Source organism: Rhinolophus sinicus, linkage group LG06 (assembly GCF_036562045.2).
Source record: "Rhinolophus sinicus isolate RSC01 linkage group LG06, ASM3656204v1, whole genome shotgun sequence".
Lineage (NCBI taxonomy): Eukaryota > Metazoa > Chordata > Mammalia > Chiroptera > Rhinolophidae > Rhinolophus > Rhinolophus sinicus.
In genome coordinates, this window is record NC_133756.1 from 54,850,319 (window position 1) to 54,866,194 (window position 15,876).

A 15,876-nucleotide genomic window follows, 5' to 3' on the forward strand; every position below is an offset into this window, starting at 1 on the left:
GTTCTTGATACCGGACAGTACTGTATAAAGCTATGACTTTCCAAAGTGAGAAATCTTTTTTGACTACAGCACTTCCTGTTACATCGTTGTGATGAGTGTGCGTATATACAGCTACAAATGCATTGTTATTTGGGTCAAAAAATGACGTTAGGGCTTGTAGGTGCATGATGTGCTTTTCCACGTATGTACAGGCAGTGAAGGTAAACTTATTACTACTACAAGGAGGAAAACAATCTTCATTAGACAGTAAATGGCCCACTAGGAAAAAATAATATTTGAATATCAAACGTATTCATTGATACTAAAGGAGGGTTAGAGAACTCATATATTAAAATACATAGAGTATGTCAGAGATAAAACCTAATTTAGTTGGACCACAATGTCAAATGACATTTTAGAACTTACCCAAATTTTCTTTACCCCTTTTTCCTTCACCATCCTGGAGGAAGCTATAGGTGTTGAAAAGATAAAGCAGAATGAGGACCTGAGCCGTTGACTTATCTGGGAGAGTCTTCTCACTTAAGCGGAAGCGAATTTGTGGGGAAAACGGAAAGAGGATAGAAACATTTTCTCTAAGATTACATAATATTTAATTTCCTGCCATAGTTTCTTCCAATAAGGTGAGAGTTTTTAATCTTCTTCAGAGAAATTTTGAGTAGGGAATAAATTTGTTATGCTGTTTTAGCTGGGGGAGGGGAAGGAAGGGCAGTTTTGTAATCATTTGTGCACTGAAAATACTGAGCTTCTCTAAGTGCCTTACAGTCCTGAACATAATACACAGGACTGCTGGTCTTTTGGATCTTTAGGTGTGGTCAGAATTCTAGAAGAGTGATGAAAGAGAGATGCTACAATGGCAAAGGTAAATGGGATCTGAAAGAGGACTGTAATTTTAAGATTATGAAGAAAGATCTACAGGAGTAGTGGAGATTATAAAGCCTTCATTTAATTGTATTAATTATGAATAATAATGTGTTTTCATACATAATTGTATTATTAATAAAATGTTGCCCTTTATCACGATTTTTATGTGCAAAGGTATTTAGCAGAGAATTTCACAACCCTAGAGATACACTTTTGTTGAAGAAACAAAGGCTTTTATTTATATATTTCTATGAGTTAACTTGCCAAATGTTATTTTGATCTCTGTGGTTGTGATGTGAATGTGTGTAATTTAAAAATTTTATAACCATTGTGAATGAGAGAAGGGGATAATCTTTATCTGGTAATAAATTGCCTTTAGCAAAATATGAATGATACTAATTTTATCAGCTGTTTAGAGCTTGTAATGTGATTATGTAAGATCAAGCACCTCATATTGAAATTGATCTATAGTAAGAAAATTGCGATGTGGCATAATTATAAGGTCTTTGGATTCTGATGACTTAGGTTCAAATCTTGGTTCCTTTAGTTTGTGTGACCTTGAGTATGTTATTTAATTTGTCTTATTCTTAGTTTCTTCATCTTTAACATGGAATAAAAATACTTAGTTCACACACTTGTTAGAAAAATGTGGTTAGGAAAGGGGAACTATAATAACTAGACCCTGGCTTTGTTTTGTTTTGTTTTGTTTTAAATCACCATGAAAGATTTCACAACATCGGAGAAAGAAAAATAATGAGTTAAATTCTATTAGTAGAAAAGAATGAGTTAAATTCTGTTAGTGTTGGAGTATTTTAACTGACACCAAAGATTCTTTCTTTCAAGGTACAGTAAATTCATTTCTTTTTTTTAGGAAATGGCATCTAATTCACCAGACTACTATAATAAAGACAATGAAGAAGAAAGTTTGCTTGCAAATGTTGCTTCCTTAAGACATGAACTGAAGATAACAGAATGGAGTTTGCAGAGTGTAGGGGAAGAGTTATCCAGGTAAGTAAGTAGAATCACATATAGAATTCAGAGTATGACTTTAATTTATGAATGTAAAATGTATGAATTTTATTATTACTTACTGTGTTTCTAATATGTCTCTAGAATACGAAATAATGTTCTATAATTTTGAATATAACTCAGTTTAGGAAAAAATAGAAATATTAGAAAATCATTTACATATTAGGAAAACACCTTTCATGTATTAGGACTCTGTGAAATACATGTTTTGGGTGTAATTAATCTATTATGACTATTTTTTTAGTCTTAAGTAATTCTAGCATAGAGGCTCTCGAAATTCTACATAGATTGGTAGTTTAAAACTAACTGGTCTATTTAAAAATTTGGTTGAAACATTGCCTTAGGTTCATAACTGTGAATCTGATTTCCAGCAGCATTTCAGGTGCTTTTCTTTCTGTTTTCTTATATAATATACAGAAATTTGGAGTTGAACATTTAAACTACCTAAGAACTAAAATGTATTTTTTCTTTTTTCTCTAGTGTTAGTCCAAGTGAAAATTCTGATTATGCCTCTAATCCCTCAAGGTCTGAAAGGCTCATTGTGGAAGATTTTTCTCAGCCTAGCCAGCTTGGACTTTTGAATTACTCACCTTATAAAAAAGTTTGTAAACTGCCCAGTAGCAGTACTGTTTTTCAAAAAAAGCCAAGAGATAAGGTTATTGTTTTTAGACCTCTTTACTTAAAAGTAGTGTTTGTTTTTGACCTGTCTACTTAAAATAGTTTTTCTTTGAGTTTTTTTTCTTCAAATGCCTTATTCATGTTTTCCAGTCTTTTACTATAGTGCTAAAGACTTGTTGAATTTAAATATAATGGTTATGGTCTTGTCTTAACAGAAAAATAGTTATTTTTGGTGTATTATTCTATTTTTAAACTTTTATATTTATCGCCTTTTTGCAATTAAATGTTTTGTTTTCTCAAATAAATTAAACCCCCTTGATTTTAACACTATGCCGTATACATAATAGGTAATCAACTATTTATTAAGTTGTTAAAGTATGCTTACTGTATAACCTGGGTCAGAGTGCTTTGTGATAGCATTTCACATTTTTTATTGTGAAAATAGAAAATGATATTCTATTTTCATTATTGCTGAATTTTGTGGATGATCTTAGATATCTTCCCTGGTCTGGAACTCGTCTGTCTCTCTGTGCTTCTTTCTTATTCAGCCGTATAAATATCTCCCTGTGTTTACCCCTCTACTTTAGTCAACCCTTTATCTGCTTTTCTACTCTTCTTCCTGTTCTTTATTACCCGAGTATATATATGGTTGCATATGTAGATCATAATCTTGTTTGATAAAAATTTGCTCTTCCCACTTCATGCAGTCAACAATTGAGAGATTATCTTTTTGTAAGAAAGCTGTTTAATGAAGCTGTTTGACTGAGCCTACATTTTAGAAAATGAATTCAAGTTCCAGGTCAACAAAGATTATATCATTCTGGGAAACATGATCTATATCCTAATTCAAATTGCTGATTATTTTTTTAATCATATTTATGCCTTAGTTGAAATCATTGTTTTTCCCGAAGCAAAATCGAAAGAGAAATGACAAATTGGAGGAGAAAAAATATTGGTAATGCCTATTAAAGACAAAAGGCTAATCTTTTCCATACATAAAGAGCTCCTTAAAAAGATCAACAACCCAATAGAAAAATGGGCAAAAGACATGTATAAAAAAGGAAATTAAAATGATCTTCAAACCAAAAAAAAGTTCACTTTCACTCATAATAAATTTGCAATAAAATTATAGTTAGGTACCAGTTCTTATGTAACAGATTGTTAGACATCCAAACGTTTGACACTATTTTGTTGGTAAAAATAGGTGGAAATAGGCACTCTCATATTGCGGTAGGAATGCAAAATTATATAACCCCTATGGAGAGTATTTAGTAATTTTTGCCAAAATCACAAAACTGTGTTTACCCTTGACTTGTAAATCCCATTTCTAGAAAATTACCCTATAGGTACGCTTGCATAAGTGCAAAATGAGGTATTGTTTGTCTCAACAGAAGATTAGAAATAGCTCTCAAGTGTCCAGTAATAGGGGATTGATTGAACAGACATGTAGTGGAAACTGTAGTTGATGGAAAAAAAAGAATAGGAGTTTCTCACTGTATTGATTGTGGAGAGGTTGCCAAGATGTATCACTTAAGTAAAAAATGCCGAGTTTAGAATGATATACAGTCCTTTGTTGGTATCTGCGGAAGGTTGGTTCCAGGATCCCCTACAGACACCAAAATTCGAACATGCTCATGTCCCTTATGTAAAATGGCATAGTGTTTGCATATAACCTATGCAATCCTCCCATATACTTTAAATCATCTCTAGATTACTTACAGTACCTAATACAATGTAAATGCTTTGTGAATAGTTGTTGCACTGTGTTGTTTAGGGAAGAATGATATCTCACCAACATTCACTAAATATCTTAACTCATTTTTTGAGCTCTTAGTCATTTTATTGATAATTGTTCATCATTTTACAGTAACATGTAATGCTTAATGGAATAAAAATAAATTGTTCTTTTTCATTTTTCAGATATCTTTTCCATCTACCCCCGTGGATCAGGAGATCAAAAGTCTTCGAGAGAAACTTAATAAACTTAGGCAACAGAATGCCTGTTTGGTTTCACAGAATCATTCTTTGATGACTAAAATAGAATCTGTCCACTTTGAATTAACACAGTCAAGAGCAAAAGTATGTTTCTTGAATTGGTGATTATGTCAACCGAATCTTCATCACTTAAAGATTTATAATTGGAAAACTATTCCTTGTATTGCTTTAATGTGTTATGTATAATTTTTATTATGATAATATAGTATCAATATGTTATGGAATCAGTTTCATATGACTTTAGTATCTGAAAATGAATCAGGGGAACTTGTATAGTCTGCATTTAGATAAGTCAGCTTCTTAAAATCTTAAGATTACCAGTTTCTGTGGTTCTTTGTACAAAGGAAATATAATTTATTTATCTTCCTTTTTAAAATAATACATTCTCATTGTTGAAAACTTTATAAATTTGAAAAAAGAACAGAGAGAAAGGTTAACCAGTTTCCACCATCTAGGAACTACCTTATTTGTTTTAGGTCTCTATGCTTGAATCTGCTCACCAACAGGCAGCCAATGTGCCAATCTTAGAAGAACAGATTATAAATTTGGAAGCAGAGGTTTCAGCTCAAGATAAAGTTTTGAGGTAAATATACTTTTTATGACTTTAAAATTTTTATTTCCTACTTCTGCTTTTTGATGTATCTTGTTAAATCTTGTTCTCCACCCCAATAAGTCTATAGTGGCTATAGACTATTTTACAACATGTTGAATCTGTGTTCAGTCCATCATAACTCCACTTGGCTGCAGTATATGGGGGCTAAAAAAGACTAAATCTAAGCTGAGATACTTATTTACATGCTTTTATTAAATATGAACTAGTTCATTTCTTGCCTTACATAGTAATGTATACTCAGTACAGCAAGGAATTAGGCAATTTATAATTTATCCTCTTCTGCTTTGAAATGAGATATATATGCATATTAAATAGCACATTACTCCATTTTAGTGATTCTCAAATTGTAGTTCTGGGATCAGCAGTATTAGCATCATCTGGAAACTTGTTAGGAGTGCAAATCTCAGGTCCTATTTCAGACTTACCGAATCACAAACTCTAGGAGGTAGGACCCAGCCTTCTATTGTTTAACAAGTCCTGCAGCTGATTCAGATACACACTAAAGTCATCTTTCATGACCATTAGAAATTTGCAATTTTCTTTGTAATACATATTTTATGTTTATTCCTAGGTATTTTATAGTTTTGGTTGTTGTGAATTTGTTCTTGTTTTGTTCATTGGTGGTGTAAGAAAAGGCTGCTACTTTTTGTGTAATATAATTATTTTGTAATTGGACTATTTGTCATACTCTTATTATAATAATTTTTCATTTGATTCTCTTGGATTTTCCAGGTAGTTAATGATATTAGCAAAAAAAGAAAATTTTGCCTTTTCTTTTATATATTTATACTTACTATGTTTTCATTTCTGCTTTTTTGCAACTCAGAAAAAAATCATTGGATATAGTGGTGATAACAGTCATTTTTATCTAGTTTCTGAACTATATGGTAATGCTTCTAGTATCTCAGTATGAAATAGGATATAAGCTATATATGTATCATTTGATGGAAGTATTCTTTTATTCCTTATTTAAACTCTTAGTTAACAAAGGATAAATATGCCTTTTCTCTGTCTCCTATTAAATATTTGTTTCTCTTAACTCAGTGGTTTAAACTAATAGAATTTCTAATGTTGAACTTCCGTGTTTCCCCGAAAGTAAGACCTAGCCGGACAATCAGCTCTAATGTGTCTTTTGGAGCGAAAATTAATATAAGACCCGGTCTTCTATTACTATAATATAAGACCAGGTCTAATATAATATAGTATAATATAATACAATATAGTATAATATAATACCGGGTCTTATATTAATTTTTGCTACAAAAGACGCATTAGAGCTGATTGTCTGGCTAGGTCTTATTTTCAGAGAAACATGGTATTCTTGCATACTGGCATAATCTCTTTAATTAATAGCTTTTAAAAAATATCCTTTGTTTTGTAGAGAGGCAGAAGATAAATTAGAGCAGAGCCAGAAAATGGTAATTGAAAAAGAACAGAGTTTGCAGAAGTCCCAAGAGGAATGTATAAAGTTGAAGGTGGATTTACTTGAACAAAGTAAACAAGGAAAAAGGTATTGTGTTTTTAAAGCAAGTAATTGTTTTTATAGGGGAGAATAGAATCTATTACCTGTTTAAAATTCTAGCTAAGTTTTGAAGTGAAAACTTTTCAGAAATTTGGCAGTAGAACAACTTTTCTTTTTTGTCCATTTTTTTTTCATTAAAATTTTCATGTGTGGATTTTGTTATTGGCATTCTTGATTGTGATTAATTCCTAGAAGCTCGATAATGATTATCAATGTAATGATATTTACTTATTTCTGAAATAAAGTTGCACGACCTCTATAAAATTCATGAGAAACTGTGTTTCGGTCTTCCTTACTTATTTTTACATACGTAATGTAAAAATATCTATTTTGTATAAACCATGTCTTAAGATAAAGTTTTGTAGGTAGCCTTGACCCAGGAATCATTAACTTTGAATGTCAGTTAACTTTTAACTAATATTTAAAAACAATTTTAGTTTAATGAGATTTTACAACATAATAATGTAATTACAACAGCTTCTATGTACAATACAGTAAGATCATAATCTGCATTTTAATCTTGAACAATAAAAATATTTTTTCAAAATTTATACTACCATAATGTTACAAAGAAAGTATGTTTTGACACATTGTAATAAATAGGTTAAATATTTGTTTGCATTTATACTTCTAAAAACCTCTCAAACCCATCAATAAGTCATTTTTTGTTAAAATGGGTTTGGAAGAATATTTTTCCAGCAGCATTTGGTTACTCTAGTTCCAGTTACAATATATATTTGGTAGACAATATTACTTAGTGGAAATACTTAGTTTTTGGAGCCCAACAGCCAGATTTTATCTCTCAGTGGATTTGTTAACCTTGGACAAATGATTTAACCTTCTTGAATCTCAGTTTGTTCATCTGTTAAATCAAGGTGATATTGTCTTGATTAAATGAAGAAAGAAATGTAGGGTGCCTCTTATATAATAAGCACTAACATGTACCTATTGTAAGTGTAAATTGTATGGTTAAATATTCTGAAATTCAGGCTTATTCAGATAAGCTTTTTGTACATGGTTATTTAAAATAGTGAGATAATAGTACATGAAAACTAACTTTATAATATAGCTAAGTAAAAGTACAGAGGAAAGCGACTGGTTCTACAGAGAACTTAAATAGAGATGATTTTTAGGGTAGGATATTGACTTTGTTTTCAGAAGATGAGTAAGTGGGCATGGACAGTCTGGACAGCATGTGTAAAGACATAGAAGTATAAAATAGCATCATTCCTGAAGAATTCTAAAGAATTTTATGTCCTTATGAATGGATAGGTGTAGTAGGAAATGAGGCAAGAAGACATTTGATCCGGACTGTAAACGGCTTTGTTTGTTACACCAAAGGATTTGTATTGTAACCTGCAGAGCATAAATAGGCAATTGACGTTTTTAGGTAGAGGTGTTACATGAAGACTCTTAGAGCGTTTTGAAGAACTAGAATGAATATAGGCTTCACTAGAATTCACTAGAATGAAATTCAAAGATTGATATCTTTGCAAAGACATTTTTGGGAGGGTGCAGAAGATTAATCACAATGGATTAAAAAGTGTAAAGGCAGAGGTTGTTTAGTTTTATGCTGTTTATAAGAGACATACCTAAAATATAGAGACACAAAAAAGTTGAAAGGAGGGAGAGAAAGAAATATTTCAGGCAAATATCACTAAAACAAAGTAAATACAGCTATATTAATATCACACAGACTAGATTTAAGTGCAACAAGCATTACTAGAGTTAATAACACATGATATATTTTAAGTAACACTTAAGCAGGAAGCTATAAAGATTCTAAATTTGTATGTATCTAGTAATTTAGTCTCAAAATATATAAAGAAAAATAACAAAATTTCAAGTAGAAATGAACAAATCTATACTCATACAGCATTTTTACAAATTTACAGGAATTGTTAGATTAAACAACAAAAAAGTAAGAAGTTGAAGATGAATGACAATAATCTTGATCTAATGGATGTAGATACGGAACACTGTACCTAACAATTTGAGAATTCACATTCTTTGGAGCACTTCTAGAACATTTATAATCTGTTACCTCACTATGCCAGAAAGCAAGTTTGATGTCATAGATATAACCTTCTCCGACTACAGTACAATTAAATTAGAATATACGCCCCCAAATCGTGTATGTTTGGAAATTTGAAATCAGACTTCTTGTTACTTATGGACCATTGAAGGATTTATGAAGACAATTAGAAAACTTTTAGAACTTAGTGAGATAAAAAATATTGTATATCACATTTTATGGACTGTAGCCAGAGATATTCTTAGAGGAAAATTTTTAAGCCTATGCATATATTAAAATTAATATATGACTGAAAATGAGTGAGCTAAAACATCCAGTTTACATAGTCAGTAAAGGGACATCAGGAGAAAGCATCGACAGAAAAATAGAAGTAATAAAATAATAAAGGTGAAATGGATGAGCAGAAAACAAAGAAATGAGAAGATTACCAAAACTTAAATTTTGTTTTTTCTTAATGACCAAGATAATGGGCATCAGACAAGATTAATCAAGGAGGAAAAACAATTTTGGGATTGAAAGGGGACTCCTAAATTATACTTTTTGCTGTGATTTAAAAAGACCAAACTATATGAACCATTTTAGGATGATAATTTGAAAATTTAGAGTAAATAAATAATTCCCCAACAAAATATGACTTCACAATACTAACTTAAGAATAAATTGAAAACCAGAATAAATATAGAGCCATTAGAGGTATTGACTCAGTAGTAGAAAATTTGCCTACAAAAAAGCAAACCAATCAAAACATGATAACAAAAGGCCAGGGCCATTGCGGCCCCCAGTGGCCAAAATGAAAAAAACTCACAGTATTAAGCTTTGGCAAGGTTGTGGAGTAACTGGAATCCTCATATATTTCTAGTTTTTTCCTTCAAAAATGTCAGTGTCATGAAAGACTAAGAAAAGCCGAGAAGATGTTTCAAATTGAGACTAAAGAGACATAACTAAAGCAGTATGTGATCCTGGAAAAGAAGGAAAAAAAAAAAAACACCTATAAAAATATTATTGGAGTAATTGATGAAACTTAACATGTGAATTGTATATTAGATAATAGTATTGTATCACTTTTAATTTTCTTGAATTTGATAATTGGGTTGTGGTTGTGAGGCAATGTCCATGTTTGTAGAAGATGTGTGCTCAAGTATTTAGGAGTGAAGGTTACTAATTAGAATGTAGTTCAGTGCAAAAAAACTCAAGTGAGACATATAAAGCAAATGTGACAAAATGTTAAAACTTGGTGAGTCCACATTCCGGGTGTGCCAATTTGAAATTTTAAAAACAAAAATTCAAAAAATGATGCTGAGAGAATTGATTATTGATTTTAAAAATTAAATTAGAGCCCTGCCTCATATTATGCCTGCATATTAAAAAAATTTTTCAGATGTAATAAAGATCCAATTGTGAAAAGTAAAACTTTTAGAAAAACTATAGGGGAGTAGTTTCCAGAATGTATCATGGTAGGGAAAACTGTATTTAAATGAGATCCAGACAGCATAAATATTACAGGAAAAGACTGCTAAATTTTAAGTCCATTAAAATAAAAACTTTATGTTCTGTAAAACACAGCATTTAAGAACTGAAAAAGACAAGCCAGGTACTTGGGGAAGTATTTGCAAATAATATAATTCACAAAGATTACTACCCAGAATTTATAAAGAACTCTCACAAATCAGTAAGAAAAAGGTGGGGTGGGGGGATCCAGGAGTAAAAGACAAAGCATCTGAACGGGTGAAGGACAGGAATCCCAAATGGCCAATGAAACAGGAAATTGTTCAAGATTACCATCATTAAAAATGCAGATCAAAATTACAATGAGGTAAAACTACAATAATCTCACACTATTGGCAAACATTTTTAATTTGATAATAATATTAACTTACTGAGTGTAAGTTACTATGTGTAAACACTTTTCCAAATGTGTAAAGAGTAACTTGGGGCCTGCCCGGTGGCTCAGGTGGTTGGAGCGTAGCTCCTAACATGGAGGTCGCCCGGTTCGATTCCCACATGGACCAGTGAGCTGCGCCCTCTATAGCTAAGATTGTGAACAACAGCTCTCCCTGGAGCTGGGCTGCTGTGGGCAGCCGGAGGTTGGAGTGAGCTGCCGTGGGCTGCTGAGTGCTGCCGGACAGCGGCCGGCCGACGTCTGGAAACCCACTGCCTCAGCCTGGGGGAGCGCAAGGCTCATAATACCAACATGGGTCAGGGAGCTGTGTGCTACACAACTAGACAGAAACAATGGCTTGAACCGGATTGGGGGGGGGGGGCTGTGGAAGAAGGGGGAAAAAATAAAAAACAAAGAGTAACTCATTTACTCCTCAGTCAGATGAGATCAATAACATCCTCATTTTACAGATGAGGAAACTAAATTAGAGAAAACTTAGAAATGTTGAGGTCACACAGAAAGTAGTAGAGGTAGAATTTGAATCCAGATGCTGGCTCTACGGCCCACTGGATTGAATACCATGCTAGAGGTAGCCAAAGTAGTTAAGTAGAGAGATTTTGGGAACAGGTTACCTCTCAGTGCCTCATTTTGTGCGCTTATCTTCATTATAGATTGTTGGGAAGCTTAAATAGGTTACTATTTTATTATTACGCTGTACTGGTTCTCTAAGCGTAGGTGAAGGTGTGGTTCAACAGAAACTCATACACGTTTCTAGTTGGGAATGTAAATTGGTACAGCTGCTATATTAATTTTTTAAAAAGGATTGAATAAAGTTGAAGTACTACCTAGTACTTTCCTAGTACTACCTAGTACCTTCAACTTGGAAATAACCTTTTGGAAAATATGTAGCAATTCAGCTCATAGTTATTTATCTTAAAGAAACTCACACATACTGCCAAGGAGCTGTGCACCTGGGTGTTCACTGCAACGTTGTTTGTATTAGCTGGAGAAAACCTCAATGTCTACCATCTGAAAATGGATAAATTATAGTATTTTCATACAATGGAATAGCATGTAATAGATTTTTTTAAATGAACTATGGTCTCATAGGTGAACATAGTTGTTGAATGACATTGATCAAAATCTGCAGAAGGATATTGGCAGTGTGATGTCATTCACATAAAGTATAAAAACATGGGGAAAAGACTATTCATTGAATGTAACATTACACAAATTTTAAGATACACCATTATTTTTAGTAATCACGAAGAAAAAATATCACCATGGAACTATGATACACCATTAATTGTAAAAATACTTATGTTTAGAGATGTTAAAAATGTGACAACAACCTGCCTGTTAAAATAGATGAATGATGTACTATTTGTGAATTTAGGTTAGCATGAATGTACAAAATGTTTGGTAATTAAAAAACAACAACAACAAAGTGATTCTAGGATTACCTTTGTGGAAGAAGTCGGGAATGGGATTTAGAAAGGACTCACAGAGACCTCAACTATAATGTCTAATGTTTTGTTTGCTTAAAATAAAAGGTTACATGAAGCAAAAATAGCAGAGTTAAGATTCATTAAAGTTGGATTGGAAGTACATAGATACATGTATCCATACTTTTCTGTGTGGCCGAAATATGTCATGATTTTTAATTGGTGGTGAGAAAGAGTAGATAAGTGAAACGTGGATAAGTTTGGCTTTAAAGGAAGGATGACAGAGGAAAACAATGTGGGGTTTTTTATTTAAGTGAGAGATATAGGTACCCTTTGCGCTCTGAATTCTAGCTATGCAAATTAAGGAATAGAATATGTTCTCTTAGCTTTTCAGGTAAATTCCTTATTGTTTAAACTTTGTGTTTTTTTAAATCTGAAAGCTTTGGAACCAAATAGACATCTCTGATATTCACAGTTGTTATCCAGACTTAAGAACCATATTCTGAAAATAAAGGATACTTTCACTTGAGTTTGTAAGCCAATAGAGAAGAAACTGAAAATACAGAAGACAGTTCCAGAAAGGAAAGAGCTATATATAAAGCCAATTCACCTTGGATAAGAGAAGAGTTACTAACTTCCCTTACACTGGAAGAAATGTGATGAGAATAGGTTTAAATATAGAAGAGATTCTTGGTGTGGGTATGAAATTTACCAAGTTCCAGCCCAATTGTCTCAATTCAGTGTGAGAAGTATGGGGAAAGGTCAGGGTCAACTAAGGCAACTTAGTTGGGCATAGGACAGTGCGTGGTGGTGGTGGTTGGATTTTGTTCAGATTTTCATGTATCAATAGATGTTACTGTCTTTTAAAATACCTTTTTGAAAATTTAGTTTACCTTTGCAAATCACAGGATTTACAAAGTATTTTTAATATACTAGACAGAGAGGACTGATTCTGTAATACCTGATCTTTGGTAATTTATCATATAGCCTCAGGCTACTTCCCTAACCTGTCTTTTCCCAACTGAGGGAAAAATATTGCCAACACATAAGAATGTATGTATATTTCAAAGTTTATGTTTATAAGTATTTATGTTATATTTTATTTTCCATATTTTTATTTTATAGGGAGGAAATTATTGTAGTCTAATCTTCATTCTTTATTTTGCAGTTTAAGCCTAATATTCTTTTTGATACAGAGAAATCTGCTGCTCTCTAATTATTCCTTAAAGTTAAATATAAATTACTTTGGAACTTAACTATTTAAATGCAGAGCATTTTTTACTTTTATTAATTATCCCTTTTTAAATGTTAGAGCTGAACGACAGAGGAATGAAGCACTATGTAATGCTGAAGAGCTGGGTAAAGCCTTCCAACATTATAAGGAAAAAGTGGCTGAAAAACTGGAAAAGGTAAGAGGCAGTTGTTCAAATTCAATGTTTTGTATTGCTGTCCATATTCTAAAAATAAAGATAGATATAAGTAGAATATGTTTGCTTATGGTTAAAGCAGGGAGTAATTTTTAGGAATCTCATTTATAATAAAATTATTGAAATAAGGAATTTATAAATACTAATTTAGGATGATGTTCACAGTCTTTTAATAATGAGCAGAAACTTTTTTATCCATAGAGGAAAAAGAATGGAGACAAAAGAAACAAAATGTAGAGAAAGATGGGGTGAGTGAGCAGAGGTTGAGCTATAGAAGTAGAAGCAAGAAATTTGTTCCCATCACCTCAGTGAAAATTTAATCAGAGTACATTATGTAGCCTTCAATTGATCCCCTGGACGTGCCACTCTGAGGGGCTCACTTCTGCCTCTCTAAGGGAAGGTTCCTTAAACATAGTCACGTTCAATGAACATAGTAATTCTACATAGCAATATAGTGGCTTGATTACATTTATTTCATATCTTCAGGTAATACCGTATAATAATACCTGTTTGGAGGAAGGCCATGTTGGATATTCAGATGCTGAGCTCAGAATAGAGGTCTGGTCAAGAGACACTAATATGAGAGATTTGCATCTTGAGATAATAATTGAAGCAAAGGAAGTTAATGATTTTGATTAAAGGTAGAATGGCAAAAGAAAAATATTGTTAAAAATTAAGAAATCAACATCCCATTAGTTACCTAAGTCTTATGTGTGAATTAATCAGATCGCTGTTTTGAAAGCTTTGAAGAAGGTCCCTGTGGGAACAAAATATCATAGAAGGGATTTTTAATAAGGTAATCAATAGAGGGAGGTAGAATAACTTGTAGGGGAAATAGCATTGGGGAGTGGGAGGACTTTATAGAGGAAAATGTAAGAGATAATTTTGTTACACTTCTCCTTAGGATGATCAGTTTATTTTTTAAAGGAGGGCGCAGCTCACAGTGGCCCATACGGGGATCAAACCAGCAACCTTGGTGTTGTTAGCACCTCACTCTAACCAACTGAGCTAACAGGCCACCCAGGATTATCGGTTTCGAACTGCTCAGCAGAGCCCAATAGTTAGGAAGATGTAGCAAAGATAAAGTAAGGCAGATCTGCCCAGGCCTCCACTCCCACCACTCCATCCTCGGTGCTTGACTTTTATCTGTTTTAAATTTGGGACTGATTTTAGTGGGAGTATTCTGTGAATAAAATTTGAACAATGACTTTCCAGGAACACTGGCACTAAAGTTACCCTTTAGGAACTTGATGCAGCATCCATTCTAAAATTAGCCTTGATGAGTTGCTTGCCTTGTCCAGGTGAGGTGAGAACACTTTTGCGGTTGCCCCTCTGCCATGTGCTCTTAACCATTTCTGAACAGAAGTAGAATCCCCTCCTTGTCCAGGAAGCTCGCTTTGCTCCCTGCACTACAAGTATGGGGACTTAAATGGGTGGAATAGTTATTCCACTCTCCTGCTTATTTCTGAAATCACTATTTTTTAGTTCAAAAAACCTAAAACTTATGACCACATGAGTGTGTCTACTTAAAACAAATTATTGTTTTAGGTTCAAGCTGAAGAAGAAATACTAGAGAAAAATCTAATTAACTGTGAAAAAGAAAATAAAAGACTACAGGAAAAGTGTGGTCTATATAAAAGTGAACTTGAAATTCTGAAAGAGAAGTTAAGGTACAGTATCCTATTGTAGAAAAAGGACTTTTGTGTGGAAATGGAGAAGAAAAATTTTGAAATTGAATATTTTGTATATTGTTATTATGGCTTTAAATTATATAAAAAGACGCTTCATGACAGAAATCTTTTTCTAGGTATAAAGTTAGGTTTTTAAATGACTAAACGTGTATTGATGTTAAAATACTTGTAAAGATAGAGTAATATGATCAACATTTTTGCTTTGCATATATTTAGAGAAAACAGATATGATATCTTTGTGGTATGAAGACATTAGCTAGTTAGTAAATTATGTATTCTTCAAATCATGAAGAATCATCTAGTCCAAACTTCTCATTTCAGAGATGTTAAAAATCTGAAAAAGGGAATTGATGAAATACAATAACATTTTTAAAAATTAGATTGTTCGAATGTTTGACGTGTTTTTATACACACACACACACACACACACACACACACACACACACACACACAAATATTACTGCCTAGTAATTTGTTGATAATTAGACTTTATCTTGTAGAATTGTGGCTGATAGTTCATGATTTTTTTACATGATCTAAAACTTTCTTGATGCTGCAAAATGTTTATCGGGATTTTGGAGTTAGATCTCCTATTTTAAAAGGGGAGCAAAAGATAGTGGGGTTATCCTGCCCTACTTCTTACTTTGAGACACTGGGCAAGTTTCATAACCTTTCTGTGTCTCAATTTCTTCATCTATAAACAGGGGGTAATAATTGTGCTAATCATATAAAGTTGAGTGGCTGGCATGCAGAAAGTTGAC

The 15,876-nt window shown here is 32.6% G+C and overlaps 1 protein-coding gene across 1 annotated transcript in view; it reads left to right on the plus strand.

The window, feature by feature from the left end:
* Window positions 1-649: 649 nt before the first annotated feature.
* The window catches only part of CCDC18 (coiled-coil domain containing 18), an 87,059-nt gene continuing 71,832 nt past the window's right edge, over window positions 650-15,876 (plus strand). Inside the window, exons 1-8 of the mRNA XM_019752732.2 lie at window positions 650-859; window positions 1,733-1,869; window positions 2,371-2,545; window positions 4,429-4,587; window positions 4,980-5,086; window positions 6,498-6,626; window positions 13,310-13,406; window positions 14,973-15,094. Coding sequence (XP_019608291.2) covers window positions 851-859; window positions 1,733-1,869; window positions 2,371-2,545; window positions 4,429-4,587; window positions 4,980-5,086; window positions 6,498-6,626; window positions 13,310-13,406; window positions 14,973-15,094 — 935 coding nt within the window. The 5' untranslated portion in view covers window positions 650-850. The remainder of the gene's footprint in view (window positions 860-1,732; window positions 1,870-2,370; window positions 2,546-4,428; window positions 4,588-4,979; window positions 5,087-6,497; window positions 6,627-13,309; window positions 13,407-14,972; window positions 15,095-15,876) is intronic.